This window comes from Aotus nancymaae, unplaced genomic scaffold, assembly GCF_030222135.1.
Source record: "Aotus nancymaae isolate 86718 unplaced genomic scaffold, 86718_ANA_hifiasm-v0.15.2.pri h1tg000044l, whole genome shotgun sequence".
Classification (NCBI taxonomy): Eukaryota; Metazoa; Chordata; class Mammalia; order Primates; family Aotidae; genus Aotus; species Aotus nancymaae.
In genome coordinates this window covers 5,480,215-5,492,915 of record NW_026988458.1, presented here as the reverse complement: position 1 = coordinate 5,492,915, position 12,701 = coordinate 5,480,215, and the positions used below count along the sequence as shown (strand labels likewise).

Below are 12,701 nucleotides of genomic sequence, written 5' to 3'. Positions count from 1 at the left end.
TTTTTCTCAGAATGTCTTTAGGGGGCCATCTGCACCAGAATCTCCTGGAGTGTGTGCGTGCATGTGTGTGTGTTTTTTTTTAAATACACAATTTTAGATCCCACAACAAAGCTCTTGAATCAAAGGACTGAAGAGATGGGACTGGGGCCTGATTCTAGCGGGGGCAGAAATAGCTCCAAAGGTGCAAGAATGGGATTCTGGAGGACAAAAAGCTAAAGCAATGGTTTGTGACCCTCCATCCAGCCACACTCCATAAGCAGATATCCCAGCCTGTCTGCGTTATTACGGTTTCATGGAGGGTGAAGGGGTGATAATAAAAAACAGATTGAGAAGCCTTGACTTAGGGAAATTCATCTTAATAAAATTCTCAAGTTATTCGTATACATCCTAAAGTTTGAGCCCTACTTAGGAAAAGAAATCTGCCTTTCAGCAGCACTGCTGTGCAAATAGATGTTTCTGTGGTGTTGATAACATAATTTCTATATTCCTGCTTTCTGCTTCTCTTCTTGGTTGACATGTTAATGAGATGAGATAACGTTTTCAAAGGTTTTCTTAGAGGACTATCAACTGTATGGAAATTCTTCTACATATATTTTTAGAAGTCTTCACATTGATGTTTTCATTATCATTTCAGGAGGAAAAAACATGACACTGGCTTGATACTTTGTTGTTATTCACTGTAACTTCTTTGTTTAGAAATAAAATCAAACTTACAGAAAACTTTCCCAGATAACACAAGAACTCCCATATGCCCTCTCACCAGGTTTAGCAGTTGCTAACCTCTTACCACATATGATTGTCCCTCCCTCTCTCTGAAAACCATCTTCTGCAGGGCTCATAACTGGAACAGAATTGAGAAGCCAGGTCTGCTTTGCTTAATTTTCCTTTCCTCTGTTGATGTTAAATGTAACACCTTTGTGAACACAAGAGCCTCTGTGGTGGAGATTGTGTGTGAGTAGGTGTAGACTGCTGTGCAGTCACATGTCCACACCAGCTAATGGGATCTCCAAAGAGCTTGCAGATGAATGGGTGCAACACAGTATCTAGAAACACAAAATAAACGCTGACAACCAGGTGGACTATATTGTGTTTGGTTATTGCTGGTGATGGTGAGAACCAGCTGCGTAGTCTATTAAAGCCACTTAGCAAATTTTATGATGTATTTTAGTCCATTTTCACCCCAATAGCTGAAGATTTAGAGAATGAATGTTTCTTTTTAAATATCAAATCATGCCCCCCACACAGGCATCTCAATGGTGTTCTGCTGCAGCTTGATGATGAAGCCACAAATATACAATAAATGCTGAATCCGTTCCAAGCGGCAACACTATAAAAGGAAGCCTGCGCTTCGTTATTCTATTTGGACCCCAGATGGCTGTTTTCCTTAGGCTGTTTCCTTGCAGATTTTGTCATAACGGAAAGACTCCGAGTGGTCTCCGTTTCATTTCACTGGCGGCTCCAGCCATGTTATTACAAGGTTGCTATGAACCCCTCCCTTTTTGGATAAAGCATTTTAAGTGAAATTTGGGTAGTTTCCCACTCAGTAATTCTGAAGCCAAGAAAGTTGATCTTGATCCCGGCTGCGATTGTGAAGTTTTACTGTCGGTTGCTGTTTGGGGTTGAGGGCGCAATCACTGGAGTCCTGTCGCTGCCCTTGAATTCTAGATTCATCACGTACCTGCGGCTTCAGGGAACCACGCAACGTAGCAGAGCCTCAGCTTCCTTATTAGCAAAAGAAAGAGTGACGATTATAGTATCTGTATTAGACAGGTGTCGAGAGAATTCAAGTAATTCTTACACGTAAGGTGCTTAGAACAGGGTTACACCAAATATGTTCAACATGTGTCAGTTTCATAATTTTCTTCTCAAAATTCTTATAAAGTACTTATTATACAAACGATATTTTCTTCTATATATCTTCATATTTAGGTCCCTTACAATTCCAGTTTTTAAACCCTAGCAGAGTCATGCAATTTAGCTCACCACTATTTGTATATGCAAAGAATAACCTATTTCTCTATTTTGCCAGTAGTTGATTTTGTCTTCTGCTTGAGTCCTTACTCATGGTAATGATGGGCAAGCCAGTCAATATCGAGTCTGTGGTTCTAGTATGGTTCCATCTTGATCATGTAAACAGCCGTCTCAAAAAAACTGTCCTATCTAGGACAAACAAAATACAGATTGCCCTTTTCTCACTAGGATGATGCCTGGCTGGATGGAGGAAGAAGCTTGTCTTCCTCACCTGTTTCTCTGTGTTGAGAAGGACCTTTGGAGAGCTTGAATGTAGCCCTGCTCTCATTCCCGGGCGTGCCTGGGCAATGTTCTTTATGAGGTTTTTTTTGTTTTGTTTTGTTTTTTGAGGCAGAATCTTGCTCTGTCTAGGCTGAAGTGTAGTGATGTGATCTCAGTTCACCACAACCTTGGCCTCCTGGGTTCAAGTGATTCTCTTGCCTCAGCCTCCTGAGTAGCTGGGACTATGGGACTACAGACACATGCCACCCTGCCTGGCTATTTCTTTTTTTGGATTTTTAGTAGAGACATGTTTCACCGTGTTGGCCAGGATGGTCTCGATCTCCCGACCTCATGATCTGCCTTCCTCGGCCACTCAAAGTGCTGGCATTACAGGCATGAGCCACTGCTGCGCCTGGCCTCTTTATGAGTTTCATGACTGCCCACTGTAGTGAGCTGGAGGTCTCCCTTGCCAGCTCCTGACAGCCAACTGTTAAAATTCCAGGAATTTTGTGAGTTGGTTATGAAACAGTTAAATTACACCTATATTAAACCTTGAATGCCATGAACTTAACAATGGAGTAGATTGTATCGAAAGCGAAGGTAATGAAGATTCAGTTTCTCCATGCTCAGCATTCTCCTTTGCCTTCTGTATGTTCTGCTTTGTTCCACTTTTGTCTGATAAATTATACACTCATCCTCCAGGTTAATATTGCTAAATTTGCCTCACTTATATTCTGCAGTTAAATTCGACATGTAGTAACCAGAAAGTTTGGAAAAATTCAGACTAAATCTTAAAGTGTGGATTCCATGATATATTATTATGGGGTTTTATTGCACGTAGTCATTCCGGTCATTTATTGATCCTTGCAAAGTGCCTGGAGCATGCTACGTATGTTGTCTTGTTTAATTCTCACAAAACCCCCATGAAGTGAGTACAACTGCCCGTTGTTTCACTGACAAAAAACTGACATGTAAAGTTCAGTAGCTTTACAGGTCTCATGCTGAAACCTATGTAACCCCAAACCCAAAAATATGAATCACTGATTTCTATTATGTATAACTCACTGTGTGTCTGCATAATGCATTCTGCATAAAAATCTGATGGCATTTTCCTAATATTATAACATGATACAATCTACTTCACATTGTCTTTGTAGTGAGACCACACTTATGCCAGTTCTTTGCAGAATATTAAAAAAATCAATATTAGTTAATTCATGATGGATAATTTCATTTCCTAAAAGGATAAATACCAGAGTAAAAGGGCTGTTTATCATCTGAGGAAACCATTGACAAATGTATGAAATGAACTTTCTATTATCGTGAAAGGGATTTTAAATGTTAAGAGTAACGAGTACATGAGGTTGCAAGAAGTGCCTTCATTTATTTGATATATAGAGAGATGCAGAGAAAGGGAGGGAGGAAGAGCATCTGCACACCACGTAGCAGGACTATTCTTAGCAATACAGTGATGAACAAGAGCAACAATGGCCGTGGCCTTCTCGACTTTCCTTGTAACAGCAGAGAAAGAAGATAACCCAGTTGGCAAATGAATATGACATGAGCTGTCAGGTTACAGCTGATCCTACAAGTTTGCCACCTTTGAGAGTGCTTTTGTAACACGTTACTCAATGTTAGCAGATTCTAGGTTATGATTCCTTGGTAATGAAAAGATGTGGACAGGCTTCTATTCAGGAACTTCTTCCTTGGATGTGCCCCAAGGGTGCACTGATGTAAGGAAAGATTAGACAGGGCACACAGAGTGACTGCACCCACTGTCCGAGAGCTTGGCCTTCCTGGAGAGGGAACTTGGCATGAGTGACAATGTCTGCCGAGACTCATATTACCTTCTGTGATATGCTGTTAGATTTGGGGAAGATGGTCAGAAACTAGACGTTGGAACACTTAAAAGAGTTGGAGTGCCACAGGAAGGAAGGCACCTTCAGGCAACATTTCACGTTACAGGTAAAGTTAATAGGAAGACAGTATGCCTCAGTGAGGTATGAGTTTGAACCTGAGCCATTTCGTACAGTTCTGTGTTATGATGAAATAAAAGAGTAACTGTTGCTTTAATTTTGTGTGTGTGGAAAAAGCACTAATGGTATTTTATTAAAGGTGTGATATTGCTGTTTGTAGTGGAAACCATTATAGTGCCTTAGGGGATTGAAGAAACTTTCTATGGGGCTTGTCTTACAGCTTCATTTTAAGTAGCAGAGAATGTAATACAATCAATCAGTCTCTTAATACTCTGTGGCATTCCATGTACTAATGAATTCACCTTTGCTGTTCAAATGGAAATACAGGTCACCTTTCAACTATGAATTTATTCTAGTAATTGGTATACAGTTTGATCTATTTAACTTAACTAATTTGGGTATATGTGGTTTTGTTCTGAAGTGCTTTGTGAGGATGGTAGAAACATTTTCAAGGGCTAATGGCACCAGTGGAAGGTTAATGTGCAAAAGTAACTTTTATTGCTTTAAGCCAATGGGCCTTAATGATTTAAAAAAAAAAATTCAGTGACCTAATGTGAACCTAACGACCATGTGGACCTAGTGAAGTCATTTCTTCCTTTTTGCTTTTTTGTTCTACAGTGGATTCATACACCAGACACTTTGAAACAGTAAACTTTAAAAAACCTGTTTCACTTTCTCATTCATTTGCATGGTTGTAATAGGAAATTGCATTACCCAACCATGGAATAAGTTTGAAGGTGAAGAGAAACACCAGCAATCATCATAGTGAAATAGGGTCAGATGGCACAGAAGCCGTCTTCGTTGGTGTTCACAGCTGTTTGCATTTTAGATACTAATGAAAGGCTACACATTTGGTTGCACCGTGGAAGGAGGACTCGCTGTAACTCCGTTCTCCTCTCTGTTGTTTTCAGTGCTTCGTCTCCTGAAGGAGGGGGCAGACCCCCACACCCTCGTCTCCTCAGGAGGGTCCCTGCTCCATCTGGTAAGAACTGCGACAATCAGTGCCAGCGTGTGGGGACACCCGGGGGAGAATGCATTACAGGTTCAGACTCAGGAACGAAATATACATCTCGCAGATGATCAGAAAAATGATGTATTTCTGAGTAATGGGTTTGGATAATAAGCTGAAATTATTATTATTATTGATTACTGCGTTAACATTTATAAATCTTTAATCAATGAAGTTAGCGTTTCTTCCCTAAGCAAATCACTTTTAAAAACTAATAGCTTTCAACAAATAAGTAAAATAATATTGTATCAATTGTGTATTAGGCAATCATCCTTTCTTTTTTCCTACAAGTTGTCCTTATTCCTTCAATGAAATTTTACTGTACTTTGCTCATGATCCAGCTCATATAAGCCTACCTTGTAGTATTTTACAAACAAAGCAGGGGTAAGTGAATAAACAAATAACTACATTTAAAAATATATTATCAATAACTACGTTTCAAAATATCATGTTAGGTTCATGTGCAAGAAATTTTCACTGGTTCTGTTAGGGGCAAAAATAAAATCAACAGGTATTTGATTTGGTGGTCTTTACAACTAATTTAAAGATAGGAACTTAATTTTGAAAAATACAGAAGTTAATATAAGATATCTAATTTATGGTTGTCTCTCAAGACAAAAAAATAATGCTGTATTTCTTCACATCATAGCAAACTGTAGCAGAGGGGGTCACGCCCTTAACTTCCAGAAGCTCCTTAGCGTCACATAAATTTTCAACCTTGATCGCACCTGGGAATCATGTGGGTGGTATGAAAATACTGACACCTGACTCCCAACCTGAGCTGAGCCCACAAGGATTCTGATCTACTTTTTCTGGGATGTAGCTTGACCATGGGGAGGTGTTAAGACTTCCCAGGTGATTCTAATTTATGGCAAAAGTTAAGAAAAACTGCATGAAAGAGAAATTGGTGTGTACCAAAGGCTCAGAGATCTGGAATGCAAGTTATCGTGCTATGTAGTCAGCAGAATAGAAAAAGAACAGAAAATTTGCTATAGGAGACAGTTTGCCAAAAAATATAGGTGATTTCTCTCTAGCATTGGCAATAGATACAAAGAGAGATTTCCAGGTAACCTCTTCCTGCTCTGGAATGTTTTGGTTCTGAGACTTCTCTACACTCAGATCCTTACATGGCTTCTATGATATGTTCAAGGAGCCATGCCTCATTAGTTCCTGGATCCTAGGTTTAATTCTAAGGAATCCTAGATTAAAGCGACGTTCTGCTAAGAGTCTTCCGTAGATAAATATTCTCTTCATGCCAAATATCATAAGCCTGTTTTTCAGGAGGTGTAGTTATCAGCATGTTCGACATCCCAGTAGAAGACAGACCTCTCCCATGAACAAATCAGTACAAGTCATTGTTGCTGTTACAAGGAAAGTGTTATTTCTGTGTATTTACGTATGAGAGAGGATGGAAAGGAGAAGGAAGAGGAGAGGGAAGGGGAACAAGAGGCACAGGGGACAGGGAGAGACTGTCACTTCTTCACGTGTATATATATATAAAACACATAAATGTATATTATAGATATTAGCTTGATATTTTATGTTAATTTTGATATTTTTCAAAATTAAGTTCCTATCTTTAAATTAGTTGTAAAGACCACCAAATTGAATACCTGTTGACTTTAACTTAATTTTTGTCCCTAACAGATATATGTGTGTGTGTGTGTGTGTATATATGTATGTATATATAATCAAACTTTTAATGAACACATACATCTCTGTACTCCCAGTCAACAAATCAGCGGGTGCTTTCTTGATCTTTGAAATAAAGCCAGAACATCACCATCTCTCATCCCCTTGACAGCTGCCAGCCACTTTTAAACCACCATCTCTCTTTTCGGGATAAACAGCTTTCTCACTCCTCTCCCAGGGTCCAGCTTTGCCTCCACTATACTGTTTCCCACTCACAGCCAGGTCCTGTCACTTCTGTGTCTGAAATGCTCCCACAACTTTCCTTCTCTCGTAAGTAAAAGCCGAAGTCCTGCCTGTGGTCACACTGCGATCTGTCTCCAAGCCCCAGTTGCTATTGCAACTTCTGCCCCAGTCACTTTCCCTCTGCGCTCTGCTCCACTGACGCTGGCTACGTTGCTGCTCATTGAGCATGGGTCCCTGCTCCCGTTCCATGTGATCTTGCTGGGTTTCCGCAAAGCACATGCCTCCCAGAGGTCATGCCTCCCTTGCTGACTTGCTGTGGGTCTCTTCTCGACGTGATCTAAAGGAGCAGCCTTCCCTGGCTTCCCTGTGGGGTATAGTAACTCACCACTGACGCCTCACAAGCAACTCCACTTCCATCCCTTTATCTTGTTCTTTCCCGTCTTTTATGGCAAAGTTGTCACCAAACCTATCATAGGTTCACGTGATTATTTTCTACTTCCTAGAATGTTAGCTCCATCAGAGATGGGACTTGTCATATTTTCATAAATATTAGAATGCCAAGCAGAGTGCCTGGCAATTGGAGATGCTCAGTAGATTTGTTAAGGAGATAAGCTAATTAATTACTGTTACTACTTAATTAATATCTGACACTGTGATAGATGTTGGGGGTGAAAAGATGCAAAATGCATATACTGTGTGCACCTGAGGGAGATAGAAAAATAAACCGCCGATTGCAGCAGACTGGAGAGGGATAGGCAGATGCTAGTGAGGGAGGCAAACAGTGGGGCCGCTTGGATGCTTGTAGGCATCAGTTATAAAGGCCTTTCTCACTTTCCTGGTCTAGCTTAATAACCCTTTTGTCCAAGCTCTCATAACATATACTCCTTGCTTCTCTGTAGATACTGTCACAATGGGGTATAATTAATGGAATATATGACTTTTTCTCTCTGCTAGGCTGAAGTCTCAAAAATTGTGGCTGTCTTGGATACTTTTTTGTTCTTAGCATGTGAGGCACAGTGAATACTCAATACATAGTCAATGAATGAATGAATGAATGAGTGAGCTCTAAGGACATAAGAGTCTCTTTGGGTGAAGATCTAGGTGACAGTATCAAGAGTGTAATCTAGGTGTAGGTAACAGTAGAAAGATTCAGAAATGGTAGCATCTGAAGGGAAAAGAAATGAGAAGATTAAAGTGATGAGGTAGATGGAGAGCCCTTTATTAACTCTCAACCCAGTGCAAGAATATTGTATTTTTATGTTGTTATGCCAAGGTTGTGAGACTAAGACAAAGCGGAGGATGAATCTGGAGGACGGGTAAGGAAACCTTGGGGCAGCTGAAGGAGGGGGCGTTCAGTGCTGAGTCTCCTTTTCCTGGGGTTACCAAGTAAATGAAAACAAATGAAAAATTGCAGGTTGCTGGAGAGATAAAATTACAGGGTTTCAAAATGTCTTAGGTTCTGAAAAAGGCAATTTAGCCATCTGAAATGTCAGCTGTGAGTAGCTGTGCTGTTTGCATCACCTTTTGGGCATCCCACGTTATGGGGCCTGATGCTTCTTCAGCACTGAGCTCTAATTATAGAAGATCAGCGACTTTGTGGGAAAGACGGAATGTATCTGTGTGGAGCATCAAGAATAAGCCGCAGAAATTGCTGAGTTGTGTATGTTTAACTCGATTGTTGTTAAAGGTAGATATTTGAGAAACATATTTTAATATTTGGGGGCATATAACACCTTTAGTTTTATTTTTTTTAATAAAATTTCAACAAATACATCTGAATCAATCTCTTTGCCCCACCATTTATTAAATAATGTGTGTTAAACATACAGCAGGTATCAGGTACTCTGACAGATAGAAGGGGAATAATCGCAAAAAATAACAATGTCTGTATCCAAGGCATTAGTCTAACGAAGACAGCATAGAAGAAAACTTAGATTTAACTCTTTGCAAAAACATTGTTCATGAAGTAAAAAACAGTATTACATAGGCTTTGCTAAAATGTTGTCTAGGGTTTTGTTATTACCTTTATTTAATGAGCAGTTGAGAAGGAGCTCCCAATGGTAACTGAACCCTCTTGACTGGAGTAGGAAACGCAGTCTCTTGTAATTCTGTGCTGTGACAGCCTCAGACTATAGCCAAGCTCAGCTGAAATATATTAGAAATAAGAAATACTCTTTCTTTGATCAAGTGAATTCTACTTGTAACATAGATCTAGCAATTTAAACAGTGGAATTGATGTAACTGTTATAAATATTGAGCGATAACATATTTGAAACTATGTCCAAAACATATTATACATTCCAAAAGCAAGTCAAAGAACAGTGCACATAGCACAATCAGACGGATGAGAGAGAAAGAGAGAATCCTTTTAAGAGCCAGCAGAGGATCTTGAAGACCAGATAAGCAATTTTCAACAGTTACTCAGGTTGGGCAAAGGGGGACAAGGTCTTTTAACTTTTTTCTGTTTCCTTTTACAAATTACTTGAACATTTTAAATAATAAAATGCGTGTTTCATATACTAAAAGCAACAGATAAAACCAGTTAAGACTGTTTTTACTCAAATGTTTAATTTTGAATAATTTGACAATTTTGCTGCTCTAACAAAATGTGGTGCTCAAGACTGAGCGGCTCTGTGCTTCACCATCAGTTTCTCTGAAGGCTTTGATGCTCTAAGAAGCAGAGATAGTTAGCAATTTACTACAGTGGAGGTGGTTCAACAGCCTCATAGCTTCAAAATCTAGCAGAAAAGACTATTTTGTAAAGAGGCAGAATATCGGGATTCTAGAGAAGATGCCTAGAGAAATATCTTATTTTTTTTTAAATGTCTAGGTGTTAAAGAACAAAAATAGTTGGTGTGTGGAAGTTGCCCACTGGTGACCTTGCCCGCCCACCTGGACTTTGGCCATTGAACGCCCAGCCCTTTTGCCCGTTTTTTTTTTTTTTTTTTTTTTTTTTTGCTTTCCTGGAAGAAAAAGAGGAAAAGCTACAAGGGCAGACTCTAGCAAGAACATCGGTCGCAGCAGAAGACAATATCCTCTCTGCATGGGGGGGCACTGCACCCGGACCCCCACTCCACGTCCTCCAAGGACCTCACAGGGGCTGTTCCTGCATGTTCCTTGGAGGATGTGGAATGGGGGCCCCATGCAGGACGCAGCAGCAGGAAGCAGGGTGCAGGCGAGGGGCAGGGAAGAGAGTGGGCACAGCCAGGCGAGTTTGGCGATTCTGATGTCGGAGTGTGAGCCATGCAGGGTGCCGCCTGGTGCTGGCAAACAGGCAGTGGAGGGGCCACGGACTGTGAACGAGAGACTCTTCACATATCCCCAGGGGCGCCATTCAAGATTCAAAATCCTGGCTGGATGTGGCTTTTTTCAAATTCAGTGTCTTTTAGGTCTTTGAGAACCATAGCATCCATAATTGAAAAGTCCTGGTTCAGAATTTTAGATCATTAGTGAAATATCCAGCTGAACCTTGGATGAGAATCATAACCTTGACCTGCCTGCGGGTGTATTTTTATCCTTACTCCCTGCAGGCATGAATTAGGGGCAAAAGAGCAGCAGAAGGGCGCATTGTGATGATGCTTCAAATGCCACCAGAAACCCAGTGGATGAGTTTTCCATTTTTTAAGAATATACCACACAGGCCTGATTCACTCCACATCACATGATCTGTGATGGGAAAGGGCCCGGTGAAGTTACCAGCTAGATTTTGTGTTTTGTTTTTGTATCTTTGTGACAAGGATCCCAAGTTATTAAGAAGCAGAACTCTTTCCCGACAGGGTGAAGGCAGATAAGAAGGCATTTTTCACAAACTTCGTATAGAATTGTAGCTCCCTTAAGGAAACTTGCAGACATCCACTTCAAAGCCACTAGTAACATCTTTCCTATAGAAACTAGAGTTTTGTAGTGAGAAAGGTTTCCTTACTTATCAGCCAGAAACTCACCTACCAAGAAAGTCCTTCTTTAAGCAACCCTAATAATTTATATTACCCTCTAGTACCAAACTGCTTAAATTTCCACAAATGGCTGTTTCCATTCCTCCTCAATATCGCTCAGACTGTTTCGTGCTTTTGGGAGCTCTGCCGAGACAGCCCAGTAGCTCACCACTGTCCCATCTCAGCTTTCTGACTGCATCATCCCCCAGTTGTAGAATGTTGGTCCAGAGAGGATTTCTCATTTGCAATATCAGCCCTCTGGCTTAGCACAGCACTGGGTGCATAGTAGTTCCTCAATGAATATATAGGTTTAACTAACAGATATATAAGTGTCTCACCCCAGCCCCCACCCACTTGTTATTAAATGCCTCCTGATCCTTCAAGACTAGCTCCTGTGTTCCCATATTCAGTTATCTAATTCTTATCAGGCTGTAGGTACCTTCTCCTGTGACTCCATAGAATACTATGCATACCCTTTATCACAAACCTCACAACATCAAACAGCACTATTTCTTAAGAGTAGTCACTATGTAATTCTCCTTTATATATACCTTGCCAAGCACAGTTCCTGGGAATAGTGTTGCCTAATAAAATCTAGGGCATTTAAAATGCAGCAAACCAATGCTGCTGATGAAGGAGATGGGTTTACGTTCATGTAAAAGGATAACAGTTGTTTTTTTTTTTTTTAACCTGGAATATATAATTTTACCTATCAATTATACCTCAGGAAAGCTGAAAGAGGGGATTACTAATTCTAACAAAATACAGGTTAAAAAAAAACTTTTATTCAGCAGTGTTATAAAGATGTAAATTGAAAACAAAAGAAACAAAATTCTATCCACAGTCTTCTCATCAAAATCCTTCAGTGGCATTCCTCTTTGTGGTGTTCCAGTCTTGCCACTTTCACTAATGACTGTCACCCTGTGTACACCGAATTTATCCTACATGACAAAATGGCAATGTCCAATTAGATGAGTTCTCAGATTCTAGGATGACCAGAAGAGTGCTGTCCTGGGTCAGAAAAATCCCATGGAAGATGTGGGGGCTGCGTGAAAAGGTCCAGCCCTCAGTCCCCGGATCTTCACCCAGGGGCCGCCTCAGCCTGCACCTGCTCCCTATCACTGCAGCCCTGCCCTAGGCTGGCTGAGGTCTATTTCTACCGAGGCAGTTTTGTCCCCAGCAGCGACTGGATGACATGGGATGAAAGGACACACCTCTCCCTCGCCCAGTCTGGTTTTCTCTTTCCCTGGAGACCTGGTATCTTGGTCAGAATCCTCCAAACGCCGCTTTTTTAGGATTTTAAATTTTCTGTATGTGGTTCAGTGTTTAGAGTCTGGTTCAATTGGCTGGAAGCTGTGGCTCTCTGGAATGCAATAGAAATAATAAATATAATTCAACTCGCAGCATTCTGGGTAGTTTATCTATGGCAGGATAACCTGGAGTATAATATTTGCCAGAGAGAAGATCATGAAAAGCAAAAATAAGTATGTTCAAGGTGACACTACAATAAATAGAATCCTTCAGTGTGATATAGTCGTGAAGTAGATGTGAGTTTGCACAGATCCAAGCACAGGCTGAAAGGGCTGGCCTGTAGCATCGCTGTTGAATACAAACCAGCGTATGGAAGTTCCAGAGTGATGTTAGGTTTTGAGAAATTACAACAAATTTAAATGTATT

General features: G+C 40.6%; 1 protein-coding gene across 3 annotated transcripts in view; it reads left to right on the top strand.

Moving 5' to 3' along the window:
• MYO16 (myosin XVI) overlaps positions 1-12,701 on the top strand; it is a 700,871-nt gene that overhangs the window by 211,146 nt on the left and 477,024 nt on the right. For all 3 annotated transcript variants that reach the window (XM_064361880.1, XM_064361879.1, XM_021677383.2), the window contains exon 3: positions 5,120-5,190. In XM_064361880.1, coding sequence (XP_064217950.1) covers positions 5,120-5,190 — 71 coding nt within the window. The remainder of the gene's footprint in view (positions 1-5,119; positions 5,191-12,701) is intronic.